We start from the raw sequence: 19,690 nt of genomic DNA, 5'->3' as shown, positions 1-19,690 counted from the left end.
GGACTTCTCCTCCAAGAACTTATCCAAACCTTTTTTGAACCCAGCTACACTAACTGCACTAACCACATCCTCTGGCAACAAATTCCAGAGCTTTATTGTGCGTTGAGTGAAAAAGAATTTTCTCCGATTAGTCTTAAATGTGCTACTTGCTAACTTCATGGAATGCCCCCTAGTCCTTCTATTATTCGAAAGTGAAAATAACCGAGTAACATCTACTCGTTCAAGACCTCTCATGATCTTAAAGACCTCTATCATATCCCCTCTCAGCCGTCTCTTCTCCAAAAATCTCTCAAAACATATCTTTTTCAACTTGCATTCAACACGTCTTCTAATTAAACTTAATCATCAATACCGAAATTACCCTCTTAAACATAGTTACACCCATTACAATCCCATTTATACTACACATAACTACAACATACCTGCTCATTCACACGTTTCCAACTATCATACCCTTCTCCCTTCATCTCATATGATTTTTACGCTCTATTTCTCCCACTTCCCCTTCCTCCTCCCGTTCCCCTTCCCCCCCTTTTTCCCCTTTTCCCCCAAAACAATAAGCCCATGGTTCCAAACTTTTTATATTTTTAATAACCTTATATACTAGCATTCTGTCTAGTTATTACCAATTTTTATGTAAAGTTTAAAAATTCCATTTTATTTTGATTATTTTATTTTTGGTTTTAAATCTGTGAACCGTTTTTGATAAAATTTCTTTTTTAAAAAACGGTATATAAATACTTTTTAAATAAATAAAATAAAATAAAAGCTGAACAGCCCCAATCTCTTCAGCCTATCCTCATAGGGAAGCTGTTCCATCCCCTTTATCAACTTGGTTGCCCTTCTCTGTATCTTCTCCATCGCAACCATATCTTTTTTGAGATGCGGCGACCAGAATTGTACACAGTATTCAAGGTGTGGTCTCACCATGGAGCGATATAGAGGCATTACTGTTGATACTTGTGGGATTAGGACAGTGGCAGAAAGAAGTTGCAGCCCTGTGGGTGATGGGGAGGGAAACAGTGTAGTGGCTCTTCAAGTCTGGGGAAAGGATGATGTAGCTGTATGCGTCAGGGAAGGGAGGCAGAATTCAGTGGCTGTGCAGATAGGGGGTAAGGTGGGATGTGGATAACATGCAGAAGCCAGCAGGGAATACTGGAGGTAGTGGCTGGTGGTGCTAGACTGGAAGCTCGTTGGTGGCTATCTCCAGTAGTAACAGCAGGGTAACTGGTTTTCCCACAATTCCATGATCAGAGGCAAATTCTGTGGCAGAAGATAGATTTTGTGATAGTCACTTGTGGCTACAGAATTAGAGGAAACAAGGGTACCTGACTATATGCCTTTTTCAATGAAGATTTTTCCCCAAGGCACAGAATAGACAAGTAATAATTTTGGAATGTATTTACTTTAGAACAGGGGTCGGGAACCTTTTTGGCTGAAAGAGCCATTAACGCCACATATTTTAAAATGTAATTCCATGAGAGCCATACTAACTACAACCCCCCACCCTCCTGACTCCCCCAAGACCTACCAAATTAATTTACTACAACCCCCTACTCTCCTGATGCCCCCAAGACCTGCCAAATTAATTTACTACAACTCCCCATCCTCCTAACCGCCCCCCAAGACCTGACAAAAGTCCCTGGTGATCCAGCGGGGGTCCAGGGCTCACAGACAAATCTTTAATAAAAAAGTAAAAATCTAACAAAACCCCCCACCCTCCTGAGGCCCCCCAAGACCTCCAAAATTAATTTACTACAACCACCTACCCTCCTGACGGCCCCCAAGACCCCCAAAATTAATTTACTACAACCCCCACCCTCCTGACCACCCCAAGACCTGCCAAAAGTCCCTGGTGGTCCAGTGGGGGTCCGGGAGCGATCTCCTGGACTTGGGCTGTCGGCTGCCAGTAGTCAAAATGGCGCCGACGGCCCTTTGCCCTCACTATGTCACTGGGGTCGACCAATGGCGGCGGTAGCCCCTGTGACATAGTAAGGGCAAAGGGCCATCGACGCCATTTTGATTACTGGCAGCCAACAGCCCTTTGCCCTTACTATGTCACAGGGGCTACCGCCGCCATTGGTCGACCCAAGTGACATAGTGAGGGCAAAGGGCCGTTGGCGCCATTTTGACTACTGGCAGCCGACAGCCCAAGTCCAGGAGATCGCTCCCGGACCGCTCCCGGACCCCCGCTGGACCACCAGGGACTTTTGGCAGGTCTTGGGGGGGTGAAGTAAATTAATTTTGGAGGTCTTGAGGGGCGTCATGAGGGTGGGGGATTTTGTTAGATTTTTACTTTTTTTTTATTAAAGATTTATCTGCGAGCCAGATGCAGCCATCAAGAGAGCCATATCTGGCTCCCGAGCCATAGGTTCCTGACCCCTGCTTTAGAAGTAATTGGTGAAAAGAAAAGCACAATTGAAATACACTAGCCCACAGTTTAGAGGTAAATCTTCCCTTACATCCAAAGCATGCAATTTAGCAGGGAAATTCTGAGTAGGATCCATCTTATAGAATTTTATTTAAAGGCAGCAAGACTCAGTTATCTTGTAACTGCTATCTAGAATGCGGTGTAATAAAGTATATTGCAAGCATACCCTTCTAACAAGCAGGCCGATACAGTAAGGTGCGGTAGAAAGAGGTGCGTTAGTGCCGGGCGCACCCGTGTTTGCCGCACGCACAGTCTAGATCACATACCGCTCGATACTGTATTTAAATGGCATGCAAATGCAAGCCACGTCCAATGCACAATCCATTTTACTGTATAGGCGCTATACAGCGCCTATACAGTATCCTGGGTGCGCTGGTACCTGTCATTTCAAATGACATTTGAAATGACAGGTACCAGGAAGTGGATCCCAACTTTAAGCAAAAGAAAACCTAAAAACCTAAAATATAACGCACCAGGAAAGCCACTCTTCAGATCGCGACTAATCCCAGCCCCCGCTCACCTGCCCTGGCCACGTCCATGGGTGCCGGTCTCCAGGGCAGCCCCAGTCCTCTCTCCCATCCTCCCGGGGGCAGCCGGCGGCAAGAGCAAGAGCAGCCCGGGGCAGATCGCGAGGTGGCTTCCAGCAGCCCTCGCCGGCGATGGTGAATGGGCGCATGCTGTGACCTCTGATGTCCAGCCGGGCGCTCAGGTCACGGCATGCGTTCATGCACCCTCGCCGGCGGGCGCTGCTGGAAGCCGCCTCGCGATCCGCCCCGGGCTGATCTCGCTCTCACTGCCGGCTACCCCCGGGAGGATGGGAGAGAGGACTGGGGCTGCCCCAGAGACCGGCACCCATGGACGTGGCCAGGGCAGGTTAGCGGGGGCTGGGGGATGGGATTAGTCACGGTCTGAAGAGTGGCTTTCCCGGCGCATTGGATTTTAGGTTGGGCAGGCAAAAGTTTAGGTTATGCTTTCCCGGCGCGTGGGATTTTAGGTTGGGCAGGCAAGAGTTTAGGTTATGCTTGGAAACAACAGGTCCTTCCTTCCTGCTCCGGAGCTGTCAGCACGCCCGCACGGGAGACCGGCACCATGGACGCGACCAGGGCAGGTGAGCGGGGGCTGGGGGAAAGTTTGCTCGATCCTGGCTCTTGTCCCGGGGTGTGAGGGGGTCGTTTGCCCGTGAAATTTCGTGTCTCTGACCTGACGCTCCACACTAATGCAGGGGTAAGGGTAGGCAGTAAATTAGCAGGTTAAACATGCAGCAAAACTGCAGGTTAAAAAAGCGATAATCGGGGCGCACGTTACTGTATACGAGGGAATAGCTAATCCGATCATTTACATCTCACATACATGCCGCGGGCGGAAAGGGTTTCCTGTTGATTTAAAGAAGCAGTAAGGATGGGTTAAAAGGGATAGTGAATCGCGGGTTGGACTAATGCAGCCAAATTGTGAGTAGAAAGCGGGTTAGAAGCAGGGTAACCACGGCCGCACTTTACTGTATCGGCCTGAAGGTTAGTATATTCCAAAGTTTGAACATCTGACATCTTGCCATTCTGCTAGTATACCACAAAGTGCAGATTTCAGGGACAGATCATGAAAACAGCCCATAAGTACCACACCGGACATGCTGTTGTGAAACAGTGCAGTTAACAGAGCCTAAAAATCTCTCTTTTACCTGTCTGATGAAAATTATTAGCAAGTGCAGAATCTATGGAAAACTGTAAGTAACCTCATTCGTGACTGCAGCTGTCACCTGGCTCCACGTGATAAGGTATCAAGCTAATCCAGTCAAGGCTTTACGCCAATAAATGCATGAATTTGAAGTTCTAATTTTCTTAAGGAAATCAATAGATCAATCAGCACTTCAAGAAATGCATGCAACTGGGTTGAGCCAGGACTGGATTAGCATGGAGCCAGGTAGGTACATTTAAGAAGAAGTACTGTCCACTGCATTACAAAATAAAAATGAAGATTTGATGTTTTGAGAGTGCTAGTCTGTGTTTCCTTGTGGCAAAAAATATTGATTAAACCCCTGATAAACAAGCTTTTCAGAAGACAGAGGCAAATAAACTATCTTGGCCTCAATTAGTCAAAGGCCATAGTGGGTAAAAACTGAAGCTGTCCATTTCCTTACATGTACTCTCTCAGATATGTATAGCTCAATTTATCAAGAGGATTCTTGATGCTATAATTTTGAAAAACATTAATAAAAAGAAATTAATAAAATGAAGCTGTTTCAGAATGCAGATTGCATAAATTTGGCTGTTACATTTGGTGCTCAATTCCCAAGCTTGGCCCCTGCTTCTCAGGCTACCTGGGGATGCAGTAGAGGCAGAGTCACAGCCCCTTGGTGGAAAGGGGGAAGACGGGGGAGGAGGTCATCTCAGACATTGCATAATGGTGGTACCTAGTGGGCAGGCTCAGGGTGTAAGTCTACCAGCTTCTGGAAGGAAGTTATAAAAAAAAAAAAAGAAAATCTCTAGATAAGCTGCAAATGAAGGCACAGGGTGCTACAGTTCAGTTCAGGCTGGTTCTCATAGCCCAAAGGGGCAGAAGGAAACTGAGTCCAGAAACTTCATCTGACATATGGAGATGTGTAAGTACAGCAGTGCAATGGTGAAAAACTCCCCTCTCCAAGTGGCATCCAAGGTCTGAGAAAAACAAATGCCAGGAATAAAGCAACTTCTGTTACCTTCGCTGCAACGCCTTTACTCTGAAGGGGAAAAGATATCACATTTACCTTATATTTTCCTTTAATAATGCCTTCAAATAATCTTTCCTTGGTTCCATAAAAAGGCAAACAACCGCTCAGCAGGATAAAAAGGATCACGCCACAACCCCAGACATCAACTGGCTTCCCATACGGTTCTCTTTTTACTACTTCAGGAGCCATAAAATGTGGCGTCCCTACGCGACCTACAGGGAAGAAAAACCATTACAGCTCACCAAAGGTGGAAATAGTTAAGAAAACAGTAAATGAAACATTTAAAGTTGCACAGCAAACACACTGTAGCCAACCAATCGGACTGCTGAGAAACAGTCTCCATGTGCCTTAAGGTACAGGCTCCCCCTGCCGACTGGGAATGGATATTATGGAAAGTGGTAGCAGATAGTTTTTGTGGATTTTTGGCACAGCAATCACCAGGGCATAACAGACCAATCAAATATACAAAAAGTAATTAACTGAAAACATTAAAGTGCAAAACTACTCAGAACATCAATTCCCCAAGTAGTTGTCCAAGACAGGGGTGGCCAACTCCAGTCCTCGAAAGCCAGAAACAGGCCTGGTTTTCCAGATATACACAATGAATATGCAGGAGATAGCTATACATGCACTGCCTCCACTGTATGCAACTATATCTCATTATGAATATCCTGAAAACCTGGCCTGTTTGTGGCTCTTGAGGACCGGAGTGGGCCACCCCTGGTCTAGGATATATCGAATGGTTCCATGCAGCCCACCTTCAGGCTTTAGGCATCTCTACTGTCTGGCTTGATATCTGCATAGAGACTTCTGTGGTACGTGCTTCCTTAGAAGCCCAACATTTAGGAGTCTAAAGAACCCAATTAAACAACATTTAGCAAATTTCAAATGCAAGGCACCAGTGCATATCAACCACAGAGGCAATTTATATGATAAAATAGATCAAAATGGTCAAACTGGCTGATTTTGGTGGTTTCTGAAAATGAAATCTCCTTTATGCAAGACAGAGTCAGCACTTAAGTGATGATGACTATAGGAGGAGCTTAGAAGTGGCTCGGTAAGCACAGGAATGACCGAATATTATTTTTATCATAGTGGTGTCTTATGTGCACCCTACCCTTATTTTTTTAAAAACTTGATGTGCACTAGCACCTCTGTGTCTTTCATCAGCTACAGGCTGTTTTCATCCATCCCACAATTTATGCTCTGCAGGGAGATGACCAACAGAAGTGCTATCTAATATTCAGACTAAAATCCACAAAAGATTGTATGCTTGGTGTGACAGGACCGTGTCACTGGAATGAACTTCTCGATTCCTTAAAAAAAAAAGAAAACTGACCTAGTGAGATTTAGGAAACAGCTCAAGAAGCATTTTTTTTTTTTTATTTCAGCCTTCGAATCTCGTCAGGTCTCCGGGTAATCATGCTGGGATGATGGATTCTAGTTACGGATTTCTTCTGTTTTTAGTATTGGGTAGGCTCAGATGAGCAAGATTATGTACTAAGTTTGTGTGTTTTTGCTTTTATGACTATGGAATTATGTATGTTACTCTTTCCTCGCTGAGATTTTGGGATCAGCGGGTTATAAATTTTATAAATAAGGACTGTGGGGAAGTTATTAAATTACAATCTTTTAAGTCACATGCATTATTTTAACATTAAAAAATTTATCAAAAAGCTATAAGGAAGGGCTGGCCCACTCGCTCAGTGGAAATGCTGCACATTGCAATGTGAAGGGAGCTGGGATCAATTGATGGCTGGGGATGCACTGGAGACTGTGCTCACATACCTTGGGGGGAAGACAGCAGTCATTGCACAATGGTGACAGCTCCAGTGGATGGATTTAGGGCACATGATTTCAGGGTTCCGAAAGAAGCTCTGACGCAGGGCCACAGCTGGGGACTGTCGCTCCAGTGACTAGATTAAATAAGGCCCAAATGTAATAAGACACGAGTAAAAAATGTGTACTAAATTTCAGTGTATGTTTTCACTACCAACACGTAAGAGAGAGCTAACTCTCCATGCAGTTAGCTAATGTCTATGCTTAACGCATCAGGAGTTTAAAACAGTGTGCTAACCAAAAAATGTGCAAGGAAAGACATGCCTGTGTTATGTTACACACACACCCACATATATACATCATCTTCCACAAACAAAATTTAGACCTATACCTAGAAAATAAGTATCGTACCCAGAAATCACATTTTGGGATAACTTGTGTTTTCTGTGCACCATGAATTCCAGCTCCACAGACTAATACTAGCCACAGAAACTTTACTCCACCTCTAAGCAGAAGTTATATTTCCAGCATTAAGAAAACATGAGTTAAGCCTACATGCCTCTCTGCATTAGAAAGTAATATTTATTGACTTGATTAACATTGGATTTGCATAGGACACTGCCAATTTGTGTGCACAAACATGAGTAAAACTGTGCACATGTTTTCTGCATGCTAAACTTCTTGCTAAATTAAAGTTGTGCATACAAAAATGTGCACGCAACTGAGTGTTAGCATTTGCAGATAGTCTACCACAGCTTATTAAATTGGAACCTAAATTCAGAGAGAATATAAAATAGGGATAAATCCTCAGGGTAGCTGCAGATGAAGGCTCAAATTGCCAATTCACAGCCTACAAACCCAAGGGAGCAGAAGGGAATTAAAACATAGATACAAGAAGTTTTCATACTTGACAAATCACAAACAAAATATGAAGTACCAGAAAAACAAAAACAGGCTCACAGACCCCCCAAAAAATATAAAGATCTTTTTTTTTTTTTTAAGTTTTTCCAGGTTGAAACCTACCATAGATCAAACACTTCATCTAATCAGAAGTCAAATTGCATTTTATAATAATTAAATATGCAGCCACTTCCTTAAGATTAGTTTTGCTTATTCACTAGTAGGCATGATGGTAGCTAAAAGATAAAAGCACAGCCTCCAGTTTCCTGCAGCAGCTCAGGATTACTTCTGCAGCAAGAGCCAGAAAATTCTGTGGCATATTTACATAAATCTGCATCATTTAGAATATTAAATGTGAATTTATTTTACATAATGCAAAAAACAGTCTTCAAACTTTGCTTGTGTGCCTGAATAATGTTTTTTGTTCTTTTGGTATATTTATGGGTGGGAGAGAGACCTTAGGTATTGAAACGCAGGAGGGAGAGGGGGTCTGGATTTGGGAGGGGAAGGGGAAAGGAGAAAATACAGGATCAGAGGGGGGAGGATCCTGATCTGAAAGCTAGAGAGGTATCTATCACCTCCAGTCCTGCTCTCCTTGCCAAGTCCCACCCCTGCTGCCCTCTCATATTCGTTCCCCCAAATCCCTGGAACCTTCTCAAATAAGCATTCACTTATGGAGCAGATTCCCCCTCTCTCTCTCAGACAAACAAAATCAAACCCTGTCACCAGCTGACCTCTTCTAACTCCCCCCCTCCCCACCCCTAAGATAATATTTCTTACCATCACCCCAGCTGATACCTTCACATTCCCACCCCCTTTCTCTAAATTGATTCCCTCTCTTGTTTCTTCCCCTCTTTGTGCCAGTCCATGCTGACAGGACAGCAACAATGCTCTGGGCCACATCTTTAGGTCAAACATGAGTCAAGTTCTGGTGGCAGGGGAAGAGGACGGGTGTGATATACAGCCACTCTCCTTCTGTTGGCTTGGACAGGATGTGATCAACTCATAGGGGAGAAAGCAGGGAAGGACAGAACCTCACTCCTATGTACCTAGCCAGCCCCTGCCCACCTCCCTTTTCCCAGGTTTCCTGTGATTTTTCCATGAATACTCTTAAAACAGGATGCCTTTCCCCAGAAAGACACGTCCCTCAAAGATTTTCAGACTTCCTGCTCTAAGGTAAGCTTACAATTCTTTCTTTTATGATCTTATTTTTTTATGTTTAAATGTTATTTGTTTTTTAGTCATTAACATTAAAAATAAATGGGAAAAAAAAAAAAGACACGTTGAGTTAGAGCCATTGGCCTCTCTCATCTGAAGGATCACTGCCACCTGCATTAGATGTTTGATCCTTTCTATTTAAAACACGAGCTCACAGGCTTTCAAATACAGAATGGAGAACAGCTTAGTGATAAATAAATACAGAGGGTAGAATTTAAAAAATGACTCTCTATTAGTCTAGATCAGCAACACAAGCAGAACTCAGAGCTACCTTGTTTCAGTATGAGGTGAGACATGTGTTTCTTTTCATGTGCTCATTAATAAGGGTCCCGATATTTTGGGAAATACAGCAGTAATCTTGTTGACTTTTGATTTTAGAGGATGAAAACGTTGTGATATAATGTACAGTCCCTGAGGAAGCCCTCATCAAATGGGGTGAAACGAAGATATCTTCTGTTGGACCTAACATTTAAAGTTGAGATGATATCAGTACGAGACAGGCAATGGCCTTGATAATTTAAATTGAAGATATTGATAACCGTGAAGAATAGTTATTTTAATAAGTGACTTTAAGCAGAAATTATCAATATAGAAGTTTTTGTAATAGAGTTTTTGCATGTGGACAACATTGACTTAAGTAAAACATTGTGCAATATATTTCTTAGTGTTTTAAATGGTGTGCATGGAAAGTGTGTGTGTGTTAGCTAAGTTTTTAATTGTTTAGATAGATGATAATCTAAAATATGTTGAATAAATCTAAAACACTGTGAATATGTGGGGTCTCTAGTGATAAATAAAGGCAGAGTCAATGTTCTGAAGTGAGCATCAGGAGTGAGGGTTATTTTTAGTATACATTTTTTTTTTTAATTTAAAAACATTTCTAGCCCTCAGGTCTTAATTATTGTCTTCCCTTGCAGGGTACAATAAAATCATCCAAAATCACAAAGATTTAGAAATCATAAAACATAATACTGACAACGATTACACAGTTAGGTTAAATACTATATTTCTTAAGGAATGCCCTAAGTATACAGACATCTCAACATCATTTGTTATAAAAAATAGTATCGAGTCTTACAAATATGCAGCCAGTGGTTCTATACAGAAAGGACTACTACCACTACATTTTTTATACTGCTTGAATGTACACACACATGCAATGGTGCTCAGTATTCACATACAATGTGTCCCTTCCCCAAAGAGCTTGCAATCTAGGTGAGCACCTGAAGTAAGGTCACAAGGAGTGTCAGTGGGAGAGGAAGGATTTGAACCCTGGTTTCCCTTTTTCCCAGTTTTCACCATCAGGCCGCCACTCCTTTTTCTCCAGGAAGCAAAAAAAAAAAAAAAGTCAAATTATCTATGACTTGAGTGGTTATGAAGTATATTTGCACAACAAAATAGAATTTAACATGTTGCTGTTTCTCTGTTAGCCCACTATTTCTGCAAGCATTTGGTTTTAAAACTGCATTTAATTATTTATTTACCAGAAATTTATAGCCTGCCATATAACCAAATCTTGTTAATTTCAAACTAGCAAGCAAAACTAGCACTTGCTCAAAATCAACTTGACAGTCGTGTGGTATCATAAGTCCTTCACAAGAACTAGTATCTTCTAAACAATTCTTTGCTTTATAATTTGGGTCTACTTCTTGTCTCTCTGATCTGCGCTGTCTCTCGATAACACACTGAAGGCTTTTTGAGACCTGCAATTTCAGCATCAGTTTCACGATTAATCCAGAAAGGGCCTTGCCACACCCAATGTTCTAGGAATGTTTTTTTTTTTTTTAATTGTGTATTTAATCCCACGCCCTTTCAAGGCGAGTTACATTCAGGTACAGGCAGTGTTTTCGCTGTACCCAGAGGGCTCAAAAGTTTGTACCTGTTTATATGAAACCCCCAAAGCAAAAGTATCATTTAAAAAATACAGGGTGGCCCCATGGAAAAATAGCCTGCCTCCAATGCACCGGTATTGGAGGTGGGCTACTTTTCCATGGGCCATCCTGTATAATTTGTTATTTGGAGGGCTGTGTGAAGGCTGAGATCCTGGCTGGTTCCTATGCCCAGTATCTCTCTTAGGCTCTCTCTCTCTCTATGGATGCCTTCTCACCAGTCTCTCTCTCGCCTCACTCACTATGAGTAATCTATGGTGACTGATACACTTCTTCCTCTTCCTCCTAGCCAGCTACTTCTTAACTGGAGTTCACTTTAGCCCATCCAGGTAGGCAGCTTCGGAGTCTCTCTACCTAAGACACTAATCTGCACCGCTTTTTAACTTTTTCCCCAGCGGTTCTGGCCATTTGTCTCAGCTACATGCTTACTATATGGAGTATAAATCCCATCACTGGGGTAACAGTACTTACTGAATCACAGCACTGGAGGCATTATGCTGAATTTTGGCGTTAAAATCTAAGCACAGACTTAAATTGCCTGTTATACCTTTCTCAAAATCCAGGGTTACTTTGACTGGGCCAAAATGAACCCAGAGAACAGAAGCTTTTAGAAAAAAACACATGACAATTAAAACAGGGAAGATAATGTTCACTGAATAAGCAAAGCCTATAAATATTCTTAAGTTTTCAGGTTTTACTGTTCTAACCTCTTTGGGCAAAAGCCACAGGAAATAGCGTGCTGTGCCAAAACAGAGCTGAACCACAGAGAAAACTATCATTTACTTCCTGAACAAAACAAGCACAATTAAACTCTGGAACTTGTTGCCAGAGGATATGGTTAGTGTAGTTAGTATAGCGGTGTTTAAAAAAGGATTGGATAAGTTCTTGGATGAGAAGTCCATTACCTGCTATTAATTAAGTTGACATATAATAACCACCGCTATTATTGGCAACAGTAACATGGAATAGACAATTTTTGGGTACTTGCCAGGTTCTTATGGCCTGGATTGGCAACTGTTGGAAACAGGATGCTGGGCTTGATGGACCCTTGGTCTGACCCAGTATGGCATATTCTTATGTTCTTATGCTCTTATGAAAGTGAATCAACTTAGTATTTTCTCACAAAAGCCTGTCATTTCAGACTTCTGTGTGCCCTGCTAAGGACAGCTCAAATTCTACTTACAGACAGCTACTAAGAGAGTAAAAAAGAACAGATGATAATGGCAAAAAAGGAACATCTTATCCACTCAGTCCGCCCATTTACACCTGCCTGTGTTATCACAGGTCTTATTGGTTTTCTGGTCTTCTCCCACCCTCTGTCACTAAGGTCCCTCAATGTCAAAATGCTCACACTGCCTCTCTAAACCTTAATGGCATGCCCAAGGAAGTTTATTCGTACAGGTCTAAGCACCATATATAAAATATAACAATCAATAGACAAAGATACCTTAAAACAATTTAAAGGTTTCCGGTATTCCAACATGCTGAAAGGTTGCAGGTTGGCTGAGCTCCTGTAGTATTGCCCCCAACAAAATGCAAGAAACTGTGCAGTATCAAATCAAATCAACAATTACCACATTAGCCTGCCCGTTGGATTTTGTGGATGTCCCCTTGAACTTGTGGCAGCAATTCTTGAGGCAAGTTATGAGCACAAAATCAATTAGAACTATGCCAAAGCAGGAGACCACAATATGGCAGCGCCAGAGGGAAAAGATAGCGTGGCCTTGGCGGTTCCTGATGACATTGTGCAATGTATCAGAGTGTAACATCGGCTCTTGATGACAGACTTATAAAGCTGCAGACTGATGGAAGAAATCAAAGCAAGGATCGAAAGCCAAACACAATGGATTGAAATGGCTGAGAATTGTATATCAACACAAGAAGACAAAATGGAGTAGGCAGAGGTCCAAATCAAACCCCTCCTCTTCAACAAAGACTACAGGACAGTACTTCAATCCCTCCTTTTCTCCAAACTGGATTACTGCAACTCATTACTACTTGAACTCCCCTCATCCACACTCAAATCCCTGCAACTACTCCAAAATGCAGCAGCCAGTTCCCTAACAAACAGCAGTCGCTCCGCCCACATCACACCCATCCTCAAAGACCTTCACTGGCTCCCAATATCCCACAGAATTCAATACAAAACCCTTACCCTACTACACAAATCAATACACAACAAAAACACCGAATGGCTTAAAGACGCCCTCCACCACCACCACCACACCCAAAGAAACCTCAGATCTAAAAACACAGGCCTGCTAAACATACCCTCCACAAAACAAGCACACCTAACCGCAACCAGAGAACACGCCATATCAATAGCCGGCCCATCTCTGTGGAACACACTCCCTGAACAACTCAGACTGGAGACGTCCACCCAGTCTTTCAAAAAAATCTAAAAACCTGGCTATTCCAAAAAGCCTTTCAGCCCTCAAACCTAACCCCCCACCCCCCTCCTCTTACCCCACCCCAACCTCACAACAAAAAAGAGAAACGTCACAATCCCAAATAACCTCTAGACATGCCTGCGTACCTCAATAAGCCCCACCCTGCCTCCCATGTACAGACTCCCCCCACCTCTGTAAATAACTAGAGATGCCCACCTCCCTATGTAACCATAGTTATTGACCTGCTGAGCGGTTTGAATCAAACCGCCCTGTTAAGCTGTTTGAATCAATTCAGTTTCAATGTTCACCACTGCTAAAATGTAATTGTACTGTTGATTTGCCTCCGTTCCATGTAAAATAGTAAGACATGCTCATCCTACTATTTCTCCACACCAACATGTAAACCGATGTGATGTACCCCAACGAATGTCTGTATGCAAATAAATAAATAAATATAACAGGCGCAATCCCAAAATGCCCATTTATTGGAACGGCTAGATGACCAAGAGAATAGGACCCGTCATAACAATCTTCGGGTCCTAGGGCTACTGGAATCGGTTAAGGGAGAGGAGCTGGTTAAATTCATAGAAGAATGGATCCCTACATAGCTAGGCCTTTCTGTTGTCAAAGGTAAGATATGCTGTGAAAGAGTGAACAGAATGGACACCAGAAGGGAACAGAAAAATTAATCTTGGCTGGTTATTGCCCGAATTTTAAATAGAGTGCATAAAATGAAGCTATTAGCAACTTACCGGAAAGATCACAGACTCAAATACCAGGGCTACCAGCTACTTCTCTTTCAGGATTACTCCGCGCATGTGGTGGTGGTAATGATGAAAATGACGCCGATATGTACCAATCTTCATCATAAAGTATACAGTCTGCACTCCTATATCCAGCTTAAATGCGACTACATCATGCAGGATCAGTGAAATTCTTTGTAGCAGTGGAGGATGCAAGGGCTTTTCTGAATGCGATCCCAGCTTTAGAGTCGCCATGAGTAAGCACGAAGAACACAGGTAGCTGACTACAGCACGGCGGGGTCACACAACTTCACTACTTTCAAGTTTTTCAAGTTGATTTTACAGACCTAATTGGTATTCTCGGCACTGAAGAAACAGCAACTATGGAAGATGTCCTTGTTATTTAAACAAATGATTAGTTTTCTGGTTTTTGCCATCTAAGGGCGGGAATATGAGACTGTGCAATGTTTTAAACATGTCTATTGTCTTTACCGCTGGCTGCTAGTGGCACGTTCCTGTCACTTTTCCCTCAACAGGATGCTGGACTTGATGGACCCTTGGTCTGACCCAGTATGGTATTTTCTTATGTTCTAATTAATATTATGTGATTTCCTTCTAAGCAGGAAGGGAAAGAAAGGAAAAGGGAAAAAGTTTATTTTTTTGTTGTTGCTTGACAGTGTTAAGTATTATGCTTAGGGCTACGGGGTGGGGGGTGGGGGGATATACATATTGCTAATATGTGGCTATTGGGAGGAAAGGTGGGGGATGCTGGGGCACATGCCATTAGATAGAGAGGATGTAGAAATGGGGAGTGGTCCCTTGGGGAGCAAGAGGTTTTGGGGGATAGTTCTGTTATGGATGGGTGTGTGGTGTGCAGTTGGGAGACTGAGATGATGTCAATATATAAATGGTTGGTAGAATGGCATAAGAAATATCCTTGCTATTCAGAATTTGGGATGGTTGGATGTTTTGAGGGCTGGGAATATCTGACCACTGACAACTGTGTACGATGGCTCACTATGGTAGGCCATTAAGTCTTATCTCCTTATGGTAAGCTGATGGTGGGAGTTAATATAGTCACTTTAAATGTAGACAGCATCCACTCTCCCATAAAGCGTAAGAAATTATTTACTCTATTTACAAATCTTAAGGCACATGTCTTCTTGCAGGAGACACACCTTACAAACATCAAACATGCTAAGTTCGGGATGGAGTGGGGTGGGCCAGTGTTACTTCTCCTCATACTCCAGAAGACAGAGAGGGGTGGCAGTGCTTATCCACAAGCAACTCCCCTTCCAGATAGAGAAGCAACTTGTGGATGCTGAAGACCACTACATTATTATACGTGGATCATTGTTCAACCAAAAAATTGCGCTTTGGCCTTAACATCTATTCTCAGTTTTTTTTTTTAGACAGCTGACTGCAATACTTTTACAATTATCAGAATACAAATTGGTAGTAGGCGGTGATTTTAACACATTGGATAACAAGCAATACGATCACAATCCTCCTTTGGCCTGTGTAAAAGGGAATAAACTTTGTGTGTAAAGAGCTCGGTTTGGTAGATGCCTGGCGGCTTCTACATCTGGGGGAGTCTGAGTTTACTTTTTCTCAAATCCCCATAATAGTTATTCCAGATTAGACTATTTTCTCATAACTGCTGGCTTATTTACTAAACTTCTAAAAGCCACTATAGGTGTAATAGCTGTTTCTGACCACGCTACAGGCATTATTCAGATGGAGCTGGGGCTGGCGGCGCTGAACTCTTTCAGCTGGCAGTTTAATTCTCTTTTGAACCAAGATACTGAATTTAGAAAGCAGAGTTGCTTACCTGTAACAGGTGTTCTCCCAGGACAGCAAGATGCTAGTCCTCACATATGGGTGACATCATCTGATGAAGCCCAGCACGGAACACTTTTGTCAAAGTTTATAGAACTTTGACTGGCACACTGAGCATGCCACTAATCCTGCAGCCACCAGGGGTCCCCCCTTCAATCTCGTTTGTAGCAAAAGTACGAGCGAAAAATAAAATAATAAAACGTAAGCGAATCCAACTCTGCAGGGTGACGGGCAGGTTTCGTGAGGACTAACATCCTGCTGTCCTGGGAGAACACCTGTTACAGGTAAGCAACTCTGCTTTCTCCCAGGACAAGCAGGATGGTAGTTCTCACATATGGGTGACTAGCAAACTACAGGCTGAGTCATACGTATGAGGCCAAGCAGCACCAAACATGTGAAACAGGCATAACTGGGGTGCTGCTGGCAAGGCTGAGGCAGCCTGAAATTCACAGTGGGTCAAGGTAGGATGAGTTGGGTTCAAACACTGGAAACAAATTCCTTAGGACAGACTGGCCAAAGACAGAATCCTGTCACCCAGCCTTGTCCAGGCAGTAGTGAGCTGCGAAAATGTGGAAAGAGCTCCATGTCGCAGCCCTGCAGATGTCAGCAATCAGTACTGAACGGTAGTGTGCCACTGACGTTGCCATTGTTCTGACTGAGTGTGCCTTCACTAGTCCCAGTAGTGGAAGGCCTGCTTGCTGGTAACAGAATGTGATGCAGTCTGCTAACCAGTTTGAGTGTTTGCTTGCCCATCGAATTCCCAAGTTTGTTCTTATCAAAAGAGACAAAGAATTGGGTGGACTTCCTGTGGGCTGCAGTGTGGTCTAAGTAAAACGCAAGAGCATGCTTACAGTCCAAGGTGTGGAGAGTTCACTCACCTGGGTGAGTGTGAGGTCTTGAAAGAAAGTGGGCAAGACTATGGACTGATTTTAATGGAAATCAGTTACCACCTTAGGAAGGAATTTAGGGTGAGTGCGGAGAACCACCCGGTCATGGAGGAACCTTGTGTATGGTGAATAGGTCACAAGGGCCTGTAACTCACTTACTCTGCGAGCAGACATGATGGCTACTAGGAAAAGAACTTTCCATGTAAGGTATCTAAGTTTGCAGGAGTGCATGGGCTCAAATGGAGTGTGCACGAGCCGTGCAAGTACGATACTGAGGTCCCATGCCACGACCAGTGGCCGTCGAGGAGACTTGAGCTGTACTAAGCCTCTCATGAAGTGACTCACCAGGGGTTGAGCCGTTATCGGGGCATCCCTATTCCTTGATGGTAAGAAGAGATGGCACTAAGGTGCACTTGGATAGATGATGCCTGGAGACCAGATTCCGAGAAGTGTCAGAGATAATCTAACAGACTTGATGTGGGGCAAGAAAAGGGATCCAAGCTCTTTTGTGTGCACCACAAGGTAAATCTCTTCCATTTAGAGCGGTAAGATTTCTGCGTGGAAGCCTTCCGTGAAGCTACAAGGACTTGAGATACGTCATTTGAAAGATTGAGTGGTTGTAGTATCAGTCTTTCAACATCCAGGCCGTCAAAGAGAGGGCCTGGAGTTTCAGGTGGTGTAACTTGCCATGACTCTGTGTTATGAGGTTGGGCGACGTGCCCAGGCAAATGGGGTCCTGGACAGAAAGGTCACGAAGTATGGGAAACCAAATTTGGTGAGGCCAGTACGGGGTTATGAGAATCATTAAGCCCTGGTCCTGTTGTAGCTTCACGAGAGTCTCGCTTATGAGCGGAATCGGAGGATATGCATAAAGCAGGCCTATGTTCCAGGAATGGGTGAAGGCATCCCTGGCTGGTGCATGCCAGTCCCTGTGCAGGGAGCAGAAGTTTTCCACTTTGTGGTTCTGACTGGACGCAAAGAGGTCGATGGTCAGATGACCCCACTGGTGGAAGATTCTGCTCGCAACCAAGGGATCCAGAGACCATTTGTGGGGCTGGAAACATCGGCTGAGGCGGTCCGCCAGTGCATTCTGTGTGCCCGCTAGATAAATGGCTCACAGAAGAATGGAATGTGACAGGGCCGAGGCCCAAATCTGTGCCACCTCCTGGCAAAGCAGATAAGAGCCCATGCCCCCGTTTGTTCAGGTACCACATTGCAGCTTGGTTGTCTGTTTGAATCAGGACAACTTTGTTGGAGAGGTAATCCTGAAATGCATATAGGGCGTACTGCATCGCTCAAAGCTCCAGAAAGTTGATCTGATGTGACACTTCGGCTTTTGTCTAAGTCCCTTGAGTTTGAAGGCCTTGGACATGGGCTCCCCAACCTAGGTTGGAGGCATCCGTAGTTAAGGTCACCTGACGAGCCAGTTGCTGGGAAGGAAGACCCACTTGTAAGTTGGCTTTGTGTGTCAACCAGGCAAGGGACAGGTGAAGCTGGCTGGTTATGTGTACCATGGACGACAGCGGCTGAGTAGCTTGTCGCCACTGGGATTTCAGAGTCCATTGGGTCAACTCTCATGGCAAGATGTGCCATAGGGGTGACGGACTGTTGATGCCATGTGGCCGAGCAGCCTTAGTAGCTGGCCAGCTGAGGCTCTTTTTCGACGGTGGATAAAGCTGGCAAGGTTGGACAGTGTAATCGCATGGTCATTGGGCAAGAATGCTCTGGATAGTATCGTATCTAGGTCTGCTCCTATAAAGGAGAGAAGATGAGACAGTGTCAATTGGAATTTGGGGTAATTTATTAGAAATCCCAACGAGTTTAGAAACCTTATGGTGAGACCGAGAGAGTCTAGGGCTCCTTGTTTTGACTGGCTTTTTATGAGACAGTCGTCCAGGTATGAAAAAGAACTTATATGCCTCTGCTGTGTAACTGTGCAGCCACGATTGCCAGGCACTTCGTAAAGACTTGAGGCGCCGAGGCTAGGCAGAATGGTAGTACCTTGTATTGATAGTGACTGCGTGGCCCACCACAAATCGCAGATATTTGCGATGAGGAGGGGAGATCGCAATATGGGCGTATGAGTCGAAGGTCCAGAGAGCAGAGCCAATCCCCTTGTTGAAGTAGAGGAAGCATGGTGCCCAGGGATACCCATCCTGAACCGTTCCTTGCGAAGAAATGTATTCAAGGTACGGAGGTCCAGAATAGGCCGGAAGCTGCCGGTCTTTTTAGGAATTAGGAAATATCTGGAGTAGAACCCTTGTCCCTGCTGATTCGGTGGAACCGGTTCCACAGCTCTGACCTGTGTGGTCGTCCCAACTCCAGGATGGATTGGGTGGGAAGTCCAGAGGTATTTTTTAAAAATTTAGACGGTAACCATGGGTTACAATGGACAGTACCCACTGGCCCGTGGTGATTGGATGCCAATTTGTTGCAAAGTGGCACAGGCGGCCCCCCACTGGAATATGGCTGCTCTCTGGGAAAGAGTCAAAATCCAGACGCGGAGCCAGCTTGTGGAGCTGGCTGTGGTCTAGATATTCTAGTTTGGCGTGCATGTCCCGTCTGAGGTGCCCGAGCTGGTCGTACACAGGATGCTGGAGGGTAATATCTGCGTGGCCTGTAGAATTGTTTCTTGAGTTCTCTACGCGTTGCCCTGTGGGCTACGGAGGGAACATCTGGGGAGACAGTTGACAACTGGCGCAGGGTCTCATGATGGTCCTTTAACTGGGCCACTGCGTCCTGGATCTTATCCCCAAACAGATTGCCTCCGGTACAGGGTAGATCTGCCAGTTTGTCCTGCACTTCCAGGCCTAGGTCTGAGGCCTTAAGCCAGGCCCAGTGTCTAGCACTGATGCCTGCTGCTGAGACTCTGGATGCTGTTTCAAAAGAATCGTAGGCAACTCTGACTTC

General features: G+C 44.1%; 1 protein-coding gene across 8 annotated transcripts in view; it reads right to left on the bottom strand.

The window, feature by feature from the left end:
• The window catches only part of CASK (calcium/calmodulin dependent serine protein kinase), a 1,033,919-nt gene that overhangs the window by 403,971 nt on the left and 610,258 nt on the right, over window positions 1-19,690 (bottom strand). For 7 of the 8 annotated variants that reach the window (XM_029603127.1, XM_029603128.1, XM_029603131.1 and 4 more), the window contains exon 7: window positions 5,172-5,347. In XM_029603127.1, the coding sequence (XP_029458987.1) occupies window positions 5,172-5,347 (176 nt within the window). Of the gene's footprint in view, window positions 1-5,171; window positions 5,348-6,923; window positions 7,037-19,690 lie in introns of those variants that run through there. The other variant, XM_029603135.1, reaches the window with a different exon arrangement.

This window comes from Rhinatrema bivittatum, chromosome 5 (assembly GCF_901001135.1).
Source record: "Rhinatrema bivittatum chromosome 5, aRhiBiv1.1, whole genome shotgun sequence".
Lineage (NCBI taxonomy): Eukaryota > Metazoa > Chordata > Amphibia > Gymnophiona > Rhinatrematidae > Rhinatrema > Rhinatrema bivittatum.
This window is presented reverse-complemented; position numbering and strand designations above follow the sequence as displayed.